Genomic DNA, 17,706 nt, shown 5'->3' with positions numbered 1-17,706 from the left:
ATCTGAAAAATAGCATTAAATCTTCTGCAAGAAATAAGCAACGATCTGGATGTTACGTGGCTGTCACAAGTAGCCTAAAGGTGCGTCTACACGAGAAAGTGTTCTTGCTTAGAAATTCTTGCTTAAGCTAGTGATTAAGGTCGTTTCGTCTATACTGGCAACCTCGACGAAGATTTTGCTCGCTTGAATCGCGGTCACTCGAGTATCTAATCCCCAATGACGTCACGTTTTAAAAAGTTCCCGCCAAAGCATAGCAGTTCGCGCTAAAGTACAGCAGAGTAGACCAAGCAACTGACTGTTCTTTAACCATTTGAAGTTGTTCAAGTTGTTGCAGTCTTTCAGTCATGGCTTCCCAGAAGTTGTGTAAAAAATGCTGCAAAAAGCGAAGGATGCAAACCCGCAATTTACTGCTTATTGAAGCATTCAGACACCTCAGTGAGGTTGAAATGTTGGAAACAGAATTTCGTGTCAGCGTGGGTGACTGGTAACAACCAGCAAGATCATTCCTCCGCTATTTTTATTACCCAGTGTACAATGGCAATGGTTTTCTGCTGAGATCCTGTTTTGGATTTGAAATTGGAAAATATTGTGCTTTCTATGGGCTATTTCGAGTACGGTCACCGCCAGTTCAGCCCACAACATTAATAAGAACGGGTTGGGATCAAAACTTAACGAAATCCTTTAACGATAACGCGCTGCCCTGTCTGGATACTGAGCTGAGAGGAGACCTGAGATTTTGGCGGAAAAAAACATTTCTAAGCAAGAGAACTCACTTAAGCGCCCAGTTTTTCGCTCTGGAGCGTATTTTTTCTCGACGGCTCGCTTACTCGCCCATTTTCTTAAAAGTAAGCGGCACAAACTGCGATTAACTTAAAGAAACAAGAAGTTTGGCTAGCTTAAGCAAGAAAACAGGCGTCGTGTAGACGCACCTTAATACTCGTCTTCCTCTCAACTGGTCTGAGTTTTTGAAAAATGACAGCAACAAAACTGCATTATATGAACTGGTTCAACAAGCTGTGATAACTTCAGTGGATCCAAACTTGTCTACGATTGTTGTTACATCGTTAGATACAGCTCTTAGCAATCAAACATTGGACATGTCTGAGATTTTCTCGTGTGATCACGAAAGAAGAAGAAAACCGCTAATTTTTTCATCTTGAAATGACAGTGTTAAGATTCAGACATTGCATAATCTGTCTGTCGTGTAGGCCTATTCATTTGATTTGTAGATCATAATTACACATTATTTTAAATTTTGAAGTGGCATGGCTAAAAGGGAAATTCACTCCTGGTAGTTGCTTTTCTGGTTATACCCTTGATGATGTCATTATTGCGTCATACTGTACTGGTATTATTGTTATTGCTTGATAGCAGTTGATCGCTTTTTTTGGAATATACTTACATTTGGTTCCTGAATTTCAAGTTGTCTAGTCTTAATAATGTAATGATGACGTCATCAAAGATGCAATCGTGACGAAACTACTTTTGGGAATTGTGAAATGGTTCTAGTAACCGGTACTCCAACTAAAACCAACAGCAAACGACCAAAATCGGTAAAAAAAATGATGACGCCATAATGACGTCATCAGTCAAATTATTTTGTGTTTGTTTTGTCTCACCTATATTTGTGTGTGCTTTTTAAGTAAAAATATGCAAAAATCAAATATGTAGGCCTAATTGCACAAAAATGCCGTAAAAAGAGCTGAAACGTGATTTCAGGGGAAATCCCCGATTTGGGGGTGATCACGTAACCCAAAAAGTTGCGGCACCCACTAAAATCAAAGTTGGGTTGACCAACTGCAAAAAAAACGTGTAGGCCTAACACGTTTAGCGTAAAGATCCCCCTAAGGGCTTGAACTAAGAAAAAAAAAATATGTCCGTTCACTATCGCTATCAGCTCCTGAATTCGAGAGAAAGGCCCTACCCGGAGATTTAGGAAGCAGTAGGTCTAACTACGGCTTTGCTTGGTTTACGCTGTTGATTATCGAGCTTTTTTAAACTGTCAAAAAACAATAAATACGGTATATCAAAATGGGTGCTTTCCCCAAACACCCGTGTACCCCTGTCAGCACGGCCCTAATTGTAGGCCTACCATCTTCAATCCACATAATGGAATGCCTACGCGTTTTGAATGACGAAAAAAGACTGGTTGCTCTCTAGCTGCTTCAGGGATAGACCCTCGCCCTCAGAGGCTTACAGACGAAGAAGTTAAAGGTTTTAGCTTATTTCTGTTTCAAGTAGGCTAGACCACAGTAGCGACAATAGGTCGCTGTTTGTATTTGCGCCGTGATGCTGAACTGCATAGGCTACTAGGGTGGCCGGTCGATTGGATATTTGGGTTAGAGTTAGTTAATCCTAACCTAACCCATGGCCACCTAAAGATACGGCCTGATTTGTCACATTTTGAAGAAATTTCCAGGTTTTTCTAACTTTGGGCAAACGTTTAAATAAATTTTTCTACAAATTAGATTTTTTCGCTTTCTTTATTCTTTTCCCCAGATGACACAATAGGTTTTAACATCCTCACATGTTGAACAACAAAGAAAATTTGATTTTGTAGATTTTAGTCAGACTGTTAATTTTCAATAACAGTCTGATTTTGCGTTTTTCAACTTACTTTTTCTCATTTGCTACTGCTTCCCCAAGGCAGCAAAAAAGTTTTTTGTCATTAGGAAACCGCAAAAAGTAAAAACATCTCAAAAAATGTCAGTTAAGCACTAGCTGTAATCAAAATCTGCAAAATGTGACAAATCAGGCCGCATCTCCAGGTGGTCATGCCTAACCCTAAAATGAATCGTTCTGTCGACCAATTGACCGGGTACCACATAGCCTACTAGCCTAGTAGGTGTACTACCTTTGCAAAATCAACTATTAGGCTGTCTTCAGGGGTTTCCAACTGGGCCTACTTGTCAAGTGTGCATTGAAAACTGTTGCCACATGTTTACCATGTGCTAACAGAAATAGGCTAGGCCATGTACTTCTAGACTAGGTAGTCTAGAAGTAGCTACATGGCTAGGCCTACTACTTTTTTGGCTACATTTTTTTTGTCAAAGCTAGCATAAGACTTCCTGTTATACAAAATAAGTCTAAATCAATTGGTTATTAACTCATCTTGCAATGACGTTTTCAAATTTACGTACAGAACTTCGCCTAAAAAAATTATTGGTTCACGAATTTTTCTAGCTAAGAAACTTCAAGTAAACGTAGCCTAGCCTACACATAATAGGTTATAGCTAAGCGTACATCCTGTGTCAAGTGATAAATCCTATAATTTCTTTTCTGGTAGGCTAATAAGTTTTGTATGTAGGCTAGCTTGCGGCAAATTTGCAAATATTGTTATGTTTGATGAGTTAACAAAAAATAGCTTTGGGTTACCGTAATTTTGAAAGATGAAGACTTAGGCTACCGCTGTGAAATAACACTCTAACCGAAAATTTTAAATAACATTTGCCCAGGGATATCCCAGCATTTGCCAACGTTTAAATTTAACACGTATTTTTTCAGCAGGCAGTTATAGACATGCAGTAGCCTAGCCTACTTCTAACAATCTCAAAAACGGTTGCTATTTAAACCGCGACCACATGGTGACGAAGCATGAGCTTTATTGAAATATAGGCCTAAAAAGTAGAATGAACGGCCGTAACATCAGTAAGATTGCTTTGTAAATAGCTATAGGCTACGCTATATAATTGAAAAAAAAGTAAAGAAGCTATATTTGGTGCAAACGTCAATAAGCGACAATTTAAAAAAATAAATAGAACCACAGTTAAAAAACCATATCTGTGGTCGGTGCCATGAACATAAAATCAAAAACCATGCGGGTATACGACGTAATGAATTCCATTATGCAAATAACCAAACATAAGCTACCAGGTAGGCTACTGCAAAGTGTAAACCAATGAAGCCATGTTAGCAAGTGTAAAGGTATCTTTGATGCGATCAATAAGATTTGTGTGTCTTCCACTCCAAAGCACGCTTGTGGATGATCTGGAACACTGAGTGACGATTCTCGAGCCGATGAAAGGCGAATCTGGCCGCCTGGTGAGTCTGCGCAGCGGTCTGAGTGCGCAGGTAGTTGTCAGCGTGCTTCTGATGAGAGTGCTGTTTCAAACAGCTAAAGAAATAAAGTGAGAGAATGAGGACGTGTTCAAACCTCACTGAGCTGTGGTGCACTCACAGTTTCAGCGCAACCTACGTACCCTAATACAACAATATCTACCTTTTTCTGAAAATTTATCGTTCATAAAATAATCGCATCCCAGTGATATAGTAAGCCCTATTGAGGTGAGGTTAAATGACTATCAGGGATGGTACATGTTTTACGTTACGCTAGTTCTACTTGACAGTGCTATGCGAACATACTTAGTAAGGCGATGTGAAATTTGAATGGACAAAATCGAATTATCACACAGGGTGACTACTGTTGTGTAGAGTATTTTTGTGAAGTTTTATGCAATAAAATCCAGTATCCGTAAACATGTAAGCGTTTTAAGGTTAGTATTTTCTAATTCTTGCAAGGTGATTCCACAAAAAATACTATCACAACGCATCAATCCACGTGATCCAGATAGCGCGCTCTGAATGGCTAGTTAGGGAAAACGCGTTGTGTGCCGCACACACACGCGCGCGCGAGCGATTGCTGTCTGCTGCTGAGAGATTTATACCTTGAGATGCTGAATTGCTGATTATTATTGAAGATAAGGCTGCAAAATTCAGATAAGAAGTTGTGTTCAGCCGAATTGTTTGCTATGATTTTATGCTTGGTTGTTAAATAATCATTCAGGCTTCGGTTCAAAGTTAGTTTAGGCTAGTTTTTCCAAATTGTGTAAAGTAGGCCTAAGAGGCAGTGTCTGTAATTATCAGGTCTTCTGGAATAAGAACTGCTTATTCAGGTGAAGTTGCTGTTTGTGGTTCTGTATTTATTATATGTAGCTTTGAGAATGACACTAATAAAGTTCATAATATTACGGAAGGCTCAGACAACTAAGTTTTCAGCACTTAAATTCTTAGTTCTGTGTACCGTACTGTAAGTGGGCTATGTTTTTTTTCTTCAAAAAATACATTAATCTCTTCACATATTATCTTTAGTTCATAAAGCTGACCTTGTTGTGGGTAGCATTGTTAACTGTTAAATCATGCCTAAAAGTTCTAAAAAGAGAGTAAGAAGCATGGAAAGCTCTTCTGTCATTGGACCCTCCAAGGAGCTTCCCACTGCTGAGTTACCAACACTACGATATGTTCTTGCATTCTGTACTTTGTTAAAGGTGATACTCATTACTCAAGTACTTTATTACTGCAAGTTTTTCTCTGACTTGTTTTAATTAAGCTTGGTAGTGACATAAAACATAGACCAACTCGTATATCTTCGTATGGATGAAGGGTAGTTGTTAAAAATACTAACATATAGCTTGCATGAATGAACAGTACACGTAGGCTACAATAACCAACTAGAAGACACTTTTCAAAACCTTAATGTGTTGAAATAATTAATTGCACGTTTACAGAGACAGAGCACTCATAAGGAATTAATTTTTCAGGAAGCTGGAAAAAAGCTAACTATTCTCTTTTCAAATGAAGATCGCATTCCTAAAACAATTGAGGTTTCTCCTCTCCCAACGTTATCGTAGAGTAGAAGCATCGTTATACCAAATTGGGCCTCTTGACAAAAGGACAACGAAAACACTTCAAAAGAGAGTTAACAAAAAGGTAAGTTCTTACATACGGTATGTTTTCAAACTTTTTTGTCTAGTAATTTTCTATGAAATGTAAGGCTTTTATAAGTATATTCTTTGATAACAGGGTCATGCATAGACATGTCCCATGTTGTGTACTGGGGTTGGTCTGTTGTTATATTTGTTGAATGGAGCCATATGAGAAGGAGAATGGGTTACTGCCAATTCTACAACCCCACTTCACCATTGCAGATGTAGTTCAACCAACTCTAGATAGTAGGTGGTTTAAGGATTTTTCGATTTCCTAAAGCATTTCCTCGTGGGAAAGTGATTCAGATGTTCTGATTTCTATGTCTGTAAAGGCAGGCTTGTGCTTTCACTAAAGCTAGTCGTGCTATGGCGAGAAGATTTTTCTTGACTATCACTGAATTTTACTGCCATTTGTCCGAAGAGTATTAATTGTTATGTTTGGCATATATTGTTTTTCGTTGTGACAGTCAGAAATAAAAACAAACTGAACTGATTTACATGGATTATTTTGTGTTCTTTACATTTATCAATCACACAAAAAACTTGTTTTTCAAGAGCCTCAAACAACAGCGAGGAGATGATTTCGCTGCAGCAAAAGAAGTCACAAGTGATAGAGGAAGAGAACTGGAAAAAACAGCGGCTTTCTGCAGCAATTGATGAAGAAATTGACTCTCCTTTCGAACCAGCTGCACTTGGTACATCTGAATGTGACAATGCCCCGGTATTCAGTGATGATCCTGCTCTGCGATCTTTTTCTGTGAACATGTTAGAAAATATTCGCAAAGGCAGTAACTCTTGTGATGTTTCTGTCCGCACTTTTACCCAACCAAAATTAAATTTGGATGCCAACTCACTGTTCTCTTTGATTGGGACCATGCCACGCTTACTGAGTCTATCCTTACTTCACACTTGACCATGGATGAACTAAAGGGTTTGATAAACACAAAGTTTGAATACCCTCATTTTCCTGCCCATACTCAGGCTGTGCAGCGTCTCATTTGGGAAGTCATAACGACTGTGGAAGTATTGCTGGCCATCAACGACGGGATGGTTTCATTCGGGCGAGAATTGCTTCGCGTAGGGTCTTGCCGAAAGCAGACACGAAATCTGACTTTCTTTCATTGGCTGCAGTATAATGTTTTGATATTCACCACTGTTTCTTGTTCATTGTCTTTATTCTTCATTCGTTTGTGCACGTTTTACAAGCACATATAAAGTTGGTTGGTTGATGTGTAAGCTACCATTGGAGATTTGCAGTTACTATATCTGTCAAAAAACAAATGTAAATCGGCGAAAACAATCGAATATTAATGCAGTGCGTTGTGTGATTATGTAATACATATTACTACAACAAAACCAAAGTGTCATCTTATGCACAGTGCATTCCTACTCTTGCCATGGAAGTGAAAAAGGCTTTAATATCATCAGTTTTTGCTGACCAAGCAAAAATAGGGTTGCCAGGTGATTGTTTAATATCTTACCGTACACCGCCAGACTTTACCTAAAAGGGCAACTAGCAGTCGCATCATATGTAATTGTTGTTGTGGTTGTTAAAGTTGGAAATTTTTACAATTTAAAAAAATAAACAAAGTTTTATCTTCAAAAAAATTGTACCTGGCAACTCTGTGCTGGCAACAAATGTCAAAGACAAAATCGACTACATGTTTAAGGTTACTGAATATTTTTGCGTGAAATTTTACAGAAATATTCTACATAGCAATAGTCACCCTGTGTGATAATTCGATTTTTGATTTTTTAAAATTTTTTGATTTTCACATCGCCTTAATACTTAGGCCTACTTCTGGTGGTTGTTTCGCCATGACAACTTATTTTCAAACTTTACAACTGATATTAGAAAAGCTATAGTCCGAAAAGCTATAGTCCGCCCCGATAGCTCAATTGGTTAGCGCGTCACTTCTGGAACGAAGAAGCTTCAAGATCAAGCGGCGCTGGTTCGACTCTCGGGGTGTGCGCTTGAGCAACGCACGTTAAGGACTGCTCTCCATTCAGCGGCATCTAATGGATGGAATAATTTCCCGGCAATAAAAAAAAAAAACTTCAACAATCGGAAACTTCACTCTGTCAATCTCGGTGACCGGGCCTGCGTCAGTGATTCAAAGCCTCTACAAGTATGCGAAACTGCCAGGATTAAGCTCTGCAAGAAGCTTTCCCAGTCCGAGGATAAAGATTCAATCTATATACAAAAACCTAAAATATTTTATTCGGGCAAGTACCCGGTGATGACATCGGCATTATGTGCAACCAGTTGGTGGTGACGTAGCTAATATGAGCAACCAAGCAGGCTGTGCCCGGTGATGATGTCGGTATTATTATCATCCAGTCGGTGGCGAGTTCAAGATTATGAGAAACCAGTCAATTTAATGATTACCAAGTTTTGGGAAATTTCATTTCAATCAACTTCAAGCTTTATCAACTTGGCACAATTTATTGTTTCTGTGTTGAAGACAGGGGTTGAAGATGGAACATATTTACTTCTTAATACTTGAGATTCCTCGCCAAGTGGTCATCAAACAACACGTACCTTCCTATTATGGAATCAAACAACAGCAAGCCATTCTCTCTCTGCAACAGCATGACCAGGCACGGCCCGGTAGTCAAGTTGTCTATCTGCGACATCAAATATTTCATTACCGCAAGATGTCGCTAAAAAAAACTATGACAAAGGCAAACTGAATGATAAGCGAACGGCATCATTGAAGACAATAGCTGTGACATGAAAACTTTACATTTTGACTGTATAGGTTACAAATTTTGACGAACTACAGTCACTTCGCTATACAGATACAGAATTTGCAAATAATTCACTGCTTCGTGTTGAGGGTAATTCAGAAGTGAATTTACATCACGCAACCTGACGAGTGTTAGCTGAAAACAAATTTAATGCAAGCCTCAAAACTGGTAGCCTGGTCCTAGTGTTGTTGTCAGTAGCGCACCCAGAAAATTTTTTAGGGGGGGGGGGCTAATTCAGAAATGTCGGCCGAGTGATTTGCGACAACAGTGACAGTAGGCCAATGCCCATCCCTTTGATTAATATTTAAAGGCACTCGCGGCCCACATCCCACCGGTTGCCGATACATCAGGATTCGTTCTCTCAATCAGATTAAGTTGGCCTAGTTGACTTTCTCGTGTTTTTGAAAGAAATTTTGGCCTAAAATCACATCAGCACAAGAGTTTGGAATGACATCGAAACAAATCTTTGGATAACTTCTATCGAGGAGTTCAAGATGCAAACAAGCGCAGCCATCGGTCTTGACCAAGTGATGGGTCGACGCCATGGTCACAGTGTGAGGTTGTTTTGTAAGGTTTATCTTCAGCTTGTTTACCAATTTTCTATCAATAAAGTTATCCGAGGCACCTGAATCCAGCAAGGCTTTAACTGGATGTCCATTTACCAAAGCGTCCACCACTGTGCGATGCAGGCAGTTAGGAGCTCCAGCAAAATATAACGGGCCCCTGTGCCTGGAAAGCGTTGACGAGTAATTAAGAGAATCCGCGTTAGCAACTGGGTTTTCTGCAGCAGAAGCCAAAGATACTGATGAACTTTTACTGCGACAGACCTTGGAAAAATGCCCTAGTTTTCCACAATTGTAGCATTTCTGTTTGTGTGCTGGACAGGACCAACGGTCATGGAGTGGTCCGTTACAAAAGTAACATGATTTTCTGGTTTGTACCCTGGACTTGGAAGTGGCAGCAGAAACGTCGTGATCCTTGTGCTCTGGACGCATGTTGTTACCTTCTCGCGTATAATTTGTCGTTGAGGCTATCGAAGTGTTTGCAGCTCTCCCCATGATGCAAGATTGTTGTTGTGCTCTTTCTATACTGTCGCTCAGTTCCGAAGCACGTTGAAGGTCTATGTTATTCTCTTCCAAAAGACGTTGGCGGATGACAGGAGACTGTAAGCCATTTATGAAAGAATCGCAAATAAACTGCTCTTTATACGTTTGGGCAGAAACGTCGTCAAAAGTACAGTCCTTAGAGAGTAGTTTCAGCGCTCTAAGGTATTCCAAGACCATTTCTCCACTGGCTTGCTTTCGGCTGATTAGTAAATGCCTGGCGTAGACATTGTTCTTCTTCTTTACGTATGTTCTCTTGAGAGTATCTACAATTGCATCATAGTCGTCAACTTCCTCGACATAGAGATATACCTCTGGGGACAAGAAGCTACGTATTATTCTAGTTTTGTTGATATTAGGAGTTCTTTCCTGGCGAACCTCTTCAAGTGTAGCGATGTAGTCAGTGACAGTCTGAAACCAGAACTTGAAAATGGTAGGGGCGTCAGCGGAGTTAGGATCAACTGAAAGGTCTTTAGGACGAGGAATATGTCTGTCCATCTTTCTGATTCTTGCTTAAATAAGTTTATTAAATTGACATGACCTACATTGAAACCAACAAACTCATTTCAGTAAAGTAGGCTTTAATAAACTTAAAACGTGAATATCCTGCAATTGAAAACTAGCTTTAAAGAATGTTAACAGAAAGTATTAAATGACAAACTAAAACAAGACTCTACTTAAACTGCCGATTGCACTGCTACACTGTTAACTGAAAACTAAAGAATGAACCAACACGAAAGAAACCAAGAGAAGCCAAGTCAGGCAATCGGCAAACCCACACTGCGCTGTCGGCAAGAGAGAAGTGGTGCGTGACGACACGCGCTACACCACACCTAGTGCACTAAGAAGTTGGCCTAGTGCACCCCATGCTATTAGAACCACCAGCACTCTCATCCCTACGTCCACACTCGCAATTTTCTATAGGCTAGATCTCGACTTTTTCGTCATGTATGACAAAATACAGTGAGATGATTTTGAGAGACATCGAATATATGAATGGAGTACAAAATTAAAGGTTGGAGGACAAAATATAACAAACTTGAGATACGCTGTGATGATACAGTCTTGATAGCAGAATCTGCAAACAATCTACAGGACTTATTAAATTCTGTTGTCAGTAAGAGTAAAGCAACGGGTTTAGAGTTAAATTCAAGAAAAACAGAATGCATGACGGTTTCAAAAAAGAAAACTTATCCAAATTGCAGCCTTACACTCAATGGTGTTACAGTGAAACAAGTTGATAAAGTTAAATATCTTGGATACATTATAACTTCCGATGGCAAAAGTGACACTGAAATTAAAAAGAGAATCGCTATAGCAATGGATACTTTCAGTAAAATGAGCACAGTCTTCAGGAATTGCAACATGACAATAAAGATCAAAATTAAAGTTTTAAAAGCATATGTAGAATCAGTTCTAACCTACGGATGTGAATGCTGGACAATAAGTAAAGATATGAAGAAAAGACTAGAGGCTGCTGAGATGTGGTTTCTCAGAAGGATGTTGAGGATATCTTGGACTGAAAAGAAGAGTAATGACGAAGTTATGAAATTGGCAAATGCAGAAAGGAGATTAATAACAACAGTTAGAAGGCGTCAGATGCAATTTGTAGGTCATATTCACAGACATGGAGATTTGAAAAAATTAGCACTATTGGGGATGATACAGGGAAAAAGAAGCAGAGGTCGACAAAGATTAACTTATTTAAATGGATTGATTCAATGGGCCACAAACACAACAGTCAAAACGAACGATTTTATACGAATGGCAAATGACAGAGAAGTTTGGAAGATCATGATCGCCAACGTCTGTATCAGATCAGGCACATAACCATCATCATGACAAAATAGAATTAGCTTTCCGTTTGCCAACACAAATAAGTGCGAAAACAACAACTAGCACGAAAACAGTTTGAAACAAAGCACTAATTTAGTAAACAGTACCCTAAATTTGATGTGGACATTTTTCCTACTTACAAAACATTCAAAATTAGTTCGTATTTTCAATTAAAGTCGCAGACGCCTTCGTCTCTCTGCTCAAATGTCGTATTCAGTTTTACATGTCCGTTTGATTCGGCATTGACGTATGGTACATCGGTATGTCCACCAGACATTTGACCACGAGAGTACGGGAGCATCTGAACTTTAGAGAGTTAAAGAAAGGTGCTATCAAAGACCATATCATGGAGTGTTCTTTTTGCACAGATCAAAAATTCTCTGCTGACTCATTTAAAATTTTACGCAAAGGCAAATCCTAATTTGACACCAAAATTCAGGAAGCACTGTTAATGATACATCCCAAATTTAAACAAACAATTATTTGCTTGAGGCGCGTCTATTCTCTTCAACATTTACTTGATGTATCACGTTCCCTGTAGTGCAAATTTTTTTGTAGTTATTTATGTAGTTGCCTTTTCCTAATGTAATTTTACCCTCAAGAAGTTGAAATTTATTGCATTTTTTAATAATTTTCAGATTCCTTATGAGGGCTTAAAGTTAAACCGAAAACGGTCGACTGTTAAACTATTTGTAAATATTTAAAATATATTGTTATAATGCTCAGCCCTGTTGTATTGTAGTGTCTTATTCATATCTAACCTGTAAGCAAAAGGTATATAATTATGGGGAACATACAAAAACTTCGTTTTTTGTGACTGGTTGGGGGGGGCTTGAGCCCCCTTAGCCCCATGCTGGGTGCGCTACTGGTTGTTGTGCTCCCATTGACCACCAACTCTCATGATAACGCACCACTGCCATCGGCCGACCAACACAGCAATAATTTCATTGTTTTTTTGTCGTTGTTCTTAACTCAAGACACCGCTTTTTGACTTTTTCCACATTTGCTTCACTTTTTTAATTGCTGAAGTTGTTGGGATCGTGCCAAATCTGTTCGCTGTGGTAATAGCGAATTGCACAACTTTCGGAACATAGTACCCTAGTCTTGTGCTATGACGATGTCATGTGTCATAGCACATGATCAGGGTACTGTGTTCGGAAAGCCAAAATAATACAAAGAAAGGCCAAACAAGGAAAATAATAGATAAACAAGGCCAAATGGATATTTACCTGTTTCTATCAAAGTAATGTATATAATATTCATATTTATTGGTATTTTATGACTTTTAGTGGATTTTAATAAATTGCAGCAAAATATTTCTGAAAGTATCCCGAAAAATAGCAAGTATAAAAGAACTGTAGCGGATGAGTTTTAATCCACTACAATGGTGACATTTGGCACCACTGGCTGGCTCAGAGGGTGAGCGCAGTCTGACTCGGCGCCGGCGTCACATTGCGATTAAACAAGTATAGAACATGTATTGCACAATGGTGAATATGTTTTTCATCTGGTAAGGTTACGATATACGAGAAATATTGATTATTATAGTGCAGCGGGTTATCATAACCATTGTGCAAATTATGACTAAAGCATGAAATTTTCACCAGTGTTAGTACGTATCATAAGGTTCATTTTAAGATCGGGTTTGGCGTAATCTTTAGTCTGACTGACTTAGACAGATTTGACCTCTGATGACCTTGAGAGGTCTATAACCTAAACATGACCTAAATTACAGTTTTTCACGATTCTGGTACAGTAGGCTATGTCTGTCTCGGGAATTATTTGAAACACATGTTAATAATTATTAAAGCATGAAATTTTTCACCAGCCTTAGTACATAATATTATAAGGTTCATTTTAAGATCGGGAATTAGGCTAAGTCAGATTTGACCTCTGATGACTTTGAGAGGTCAATGATCTAAATTACAGTTTTTCACTATTTTGGTGCAGATTGTTTGTCTCGGGAATTATTTGAAAGACATGTTATGATAATTTGCTGCAGTGTAATGTTTAATGTACATTAGACAGAGACAGGGCCCACAAGAGGGGGGACAACCGATGCATTGCACCGGTGAGATCAAGGGGGCCTGACAAAATGTCTAAATTCACGCGTTAAAGTTGATTTCAACGATTTTGCATAAAATATTGTTTTTATATTAGTTCCGTATGTCGATTGGGCCCCCTCATGGGTATGCCCTTTTTCAAAACTACAGAATTTTCAATTTTTTGAGTTCAAGGGGCCTGACAAAATGTTTAAATTTGCGTGCTCAGGTCGATTTTGCATAAAATATTGTTTTTACTGTTACTTTCGTATTTTGATTGGGCCCATTATGGGTATACTCTTTTTTTAAGACTACAAAATTTTTAATTTTTTGCTTTCAGGGGGCCTGACAAAATGTTTAAATTTGCGTGCTATGGTCGATTTTGCATAAAATATTATTTTTTATATTAGTTTCGTATTTTGATTGGGCCCATCATGGGCATTCTTTTTTTAAAAACTACAGAAAACACATATTGCAGTGTGAATGAATATTTCAGTTTATTTCAATGTTTTAATTTCAGTGTTAGTCTGGGGGCTTTAATGTGAATATTTGGGTATGTAAGTTTTAATAAGCAATTGATTGATCAGGTTAGGTTACAGTCATACACAGAAGGTATTCCATGCATTTTTCTGACATCTTGTCAATTTATGACACAAGCAAGCAGTGACAGTTATGTGTAATCATGTTGAACTGGTACAATTTTAGTTGTATATAATCTTGTTTAGTGTGATATTTTAAGAATTCAGAAAATAGTAAAAAGTATTGAAATATTCTTAGAATTGCCGAGCAAGAAGTCGTTACTGTCACTTTTTCAGTACAAAAATGTTCAAGTGTTTTTTTTGGATACTAATTATACTGAAATCATGGAACTTCTTTAATATACAGTACAGTATTTTTGAGTTTTTAGGACTTGTTGACTGATTTTGCTATATTGGAATGCCAGCAAGTTTCGGTCTTCTCCAGCCAGGCCAGTCCAATCTTACACTTGAATTTCAGGAACAGTGTCAATATTGACTCAAAACAGGCATTCTGTAGTATTGCAGGGTTTTTGTAAAGGTCTCGATACATGGTATAGTGATAGATGTAGGTACATTTACATCGATAAACACTTGGAAATAGAAATATATTCAACTTTGTTTTCTGCTGAGTAGGCTACTGACCACTTGGGCACTTGCTGTAGAAATGAAGAGAAAGTGACCCTCAATCGTGCTTGAATGCAGTTTCACTTAAGCAAAGAAAAATAAAGGAGTAAAAATAAGAAGCAGCCTAATGACCCTGAAATGAAGGTATTTCTTAATGTCATGAACAATAGCAATGCATTAATCCAAGTTTGCTCCCCTAGTCTCTGCAAATTTTAAGGTCAGAAATGATATGGTATGTTAATGTAAAGCTGTATGTTGCCATTTTTATCTTCAAAGTGGCTATTTTTACCAACTTTTTCCATGGTTACAATCAGGTGATGCCAGAGTTAGGATTAAAGTTAGGAAAGGTTAAGGTAAGGGTTAGACTTAGGAATAAGGTTAGGGTTTTGATCTTTGCCCAGGACTAATAAAAAATTCCAAAATAGCTATAAACTTTTCCTCAAATTAGGGCAGAATTCTTTATCTGGCAACGCTATATTTACACTACATAGTGTAAATATAGCCACAGCCTTTTATCTTTGTGTATAACTAGTGTGTATCTGTGAATTTAAAGTCATAAACACCACTACAATACTGCATTCTTTGTGAAATAATGGAGTGTTAATACTTTAACCTAATGTATTCTTTGTATTATTTTTTAAATAGGTCTGGTTTTAAAATAAAAATACTGTGCGGAACACCAGTTATGCATTGGCCTTGTGGATTAACGCGCACCGCAAATTTTGCTTGTGATTTGTGAGATATCACGCGACATGTCACGCTAAGGGGCCCGGTAGCAACATCTGCACCGGGGCCCGGCAGGGTTCTTGGAGGCCCTGGACAAAGACTTTAAAAGCTTGAAGTACAGTGAGGCCAGGCGGGGCCTCAGACTCATGAATAGTACATATCAGTAATGAAATACAGACGAATTATCCATATTGCCGCATAAATGTCGAGGTGTCTCATTGCAGCTAACAATCTCCCGAACATAATGCAGTGCACTTCAGTGCAGCCTTGGTGCACTAGCAGCGGCCGGTACACCCCTTCTTGCAGTTGATCAGTTCTTGGCAAGAATTTGATGCCTCTGGCAGTGTCATCCAGAGAGGCTGCCACTCAGAACCTCCTTTGTCCAGCCCCAGTCAGATGGGCTCGGAAACTTGGGATTCAGGACCAGAGTTTAGTTCCAGCAATTGGCCTGGAAAGATGCCCGCTTGATGTGTTGCTGGAGTGCTGCCTGCATAGGAGGGATGTTTTCTAGACCCTCGACTTGCGTGCGAAAAGCTGTTTCCTAGCGTCGTTCACTTCCATGATATCACTGGTGCGGTCATACATCAGCACAACAAAGCGTTCCAGCAGTGACATTGACTCCTCACTGACATCACTTCGCATGCGTACCGTAGTAGTTCTTCGAAGGCATAAGTAACCTCTGGTAAAACAGTCCAAATCTCCCAGGCAGTCTTCATCTCCCTGCTAGCGAATGCAGACAGAGTGTCGCACCCTGTGAGGGCATGAAAGACCGGGAGAGCAGCCCATCGTTTGGGCTTCATGGCGGCAGCCAAACGGTGAACAGCTATTTACCGGAAGCTGGACCCAGTACCAGCAAGAGCTATCCACAGCTCGTCAGGGTTAATGTGGTTGAAGGAAGCCACAGCCAGTACCACAACATCAGGATCTACAGTGCGTATGGTCACCTTCCTCATCCCCTTCTGGACAGCATCTTCCACATGTAGAAGCATGCGTGTATTCGCTTCCTTCTGAGAACATGGGGAGAGGTTGGTCAAGTCTGCCTCGGCAGGAGAGCACAGGACATCAATTCCACAGGTCGCATACATTTCCTTGCCATTAGCTATTGGAAGACGGTCTCTCGTGACAAGAAACCAAAGAGTTCAGTCTTGTTTTGGTCAACACCAAGGAAGTCCTTCCAGTTCTTAGGCATAACGGTAGAGGGAGTCACTCTTTTCCTGATGACCTTACCCCTCTTCTGTCTGGTTGTGCCCTTCAGGCAGATATACATCCCAGACGAGGTCCAGTCTTTGGACCTTTTCCAGTTGAGTGAAGATGTAAGGTGCAAAAAATGTGTTCATATACTCTTCAAATGTCTTTGCCGTAACAGGATTAAGCATTTGAACAATAGATGCCCCATCAAGGATTATGACATCAACCACATATGCTTTTGTGGTCACAGTTTGGTCTGATTTCAGGCAGTGTAGCAGATCTGCTTTGACTCGAATGCGTAGTCGGCCTCCTGTTAATAATGAAGGTGGAGCTGCCTGGTTCTCATGGGAGAAGAACTGGTAAAAATCGCCATCACGTGATTGACATGCAATATACAGCCTCGAGAAGAGACTACAGTCACTCTTCACTGCTGCGAGTTGCATCTGCTGCTTTGACTGCGTCTTGGTCTGTGGCCGACTGAAGAGCGGCAACTTGTTCTTGGTCAGTGTGTCTGTAACTGGCTTCGTGCAATAATTCTAACCTTTCTTTAACAAACGTTGTAGGCTCTATTGCTTCTCAACAAGGGATTCAATCTTCCCCACAGCTTATGCCACTGGAGTTTCCACGATGTCTCGCGTGTCAAGGACCAGCAAATCTTGAGAGTTCTCTAGAAAGGGATTCTCCATCTCTTGAAACACTTCCATACGTGCCCTGATATCCTTCACAAAGGCTGCCTGTCTGTACTCCAGGTTTCTGGTCAGGGTGAAAATGCCTGATGTCGTCATGTCCTCTCGTGGCTTGCTTTTCAAACTCTGTAATGATCCTGGCTATTTCTGGCCCTGCCACCATCCAGCACCTGAGTGCTCCAGGGTTTCTTGTCAATTCAATAGCTCCACCAGACCCTTTGACCACAGCGTTGTTCTGCTCATCACAAGCCTTCATCAGGGCGGAACCTATGTCTTTCTAAAACAAGAGAAGTATGTCTCGGCCCTGCGAATGCGCTCTCAGATCAAGAAGTGCAGAAAGAAGCCTATCCTTTAGTCCGGTTGTGTGTACCCTGTTGGTTACCGTGGCACCCAGCTGCTCTAATCTGATCTTGTAGAGGTTAGCCACGTGGGAGAGTTTGAATACAGGGGCATTGTCCTCACTCCTCATCTTCATGCATGTCCTCCATGAACACAACCAGCTTAGCAAAGGCTATGTCATGCAATCGATC

The 17,706-nt window shown here is 39.7% G+C and overlaps 1 protein-coding gene across 1 annotated transcript in view; it reads right to left on the bottom strand.

Moving 5' to 3' along the window:
* Window positions 1-3,585: 3,585 nt before the first annotated feature.
* Window positions 3,586-17,706, bottom strand: part of LOC145767190 (dynein axonemal assembly factor 8-like) — a 164,841-nt gene continuing 150,720 nt past the window's right edge. Inside the window, exons 39-40 of the mRNA XM_082578967.1 lie at window positions 8,245-8,330; window positions 3,586-4,114 (exon numbers count right to left, since the gene is read on the bottom strand). Of these exons, the coding sequence (XP_082435093.1) occupies window positions 3,940-4,114; window positions 8,245-8,330 (261 nt within the window). The 3' untranslated portion in view covers window positions 3,586-3,939. The remainder of the gene's footprint in view (window positions 4,115-8,244; window positions 8,331-17,706) is intronic.

Source organism: Aplidium turbinatum, chromosome 3 (assembly GCF_918807975.1).
Source record: "Aplidium turbinatum chromosome 3, kaAplTurb1.1, whole genome shotgun sequence".
In the NCBI taxonomy this organism is placed as follows: Eukaryota; Metazoa; Chordata; class Ascidiacea; order Aplousobranchia; family Polyclinidae; genus Aplidium; species Aplidium turbinatum.
This window is presented reverse-complemented; position numbering and strand designations above follow the sequence as displayed.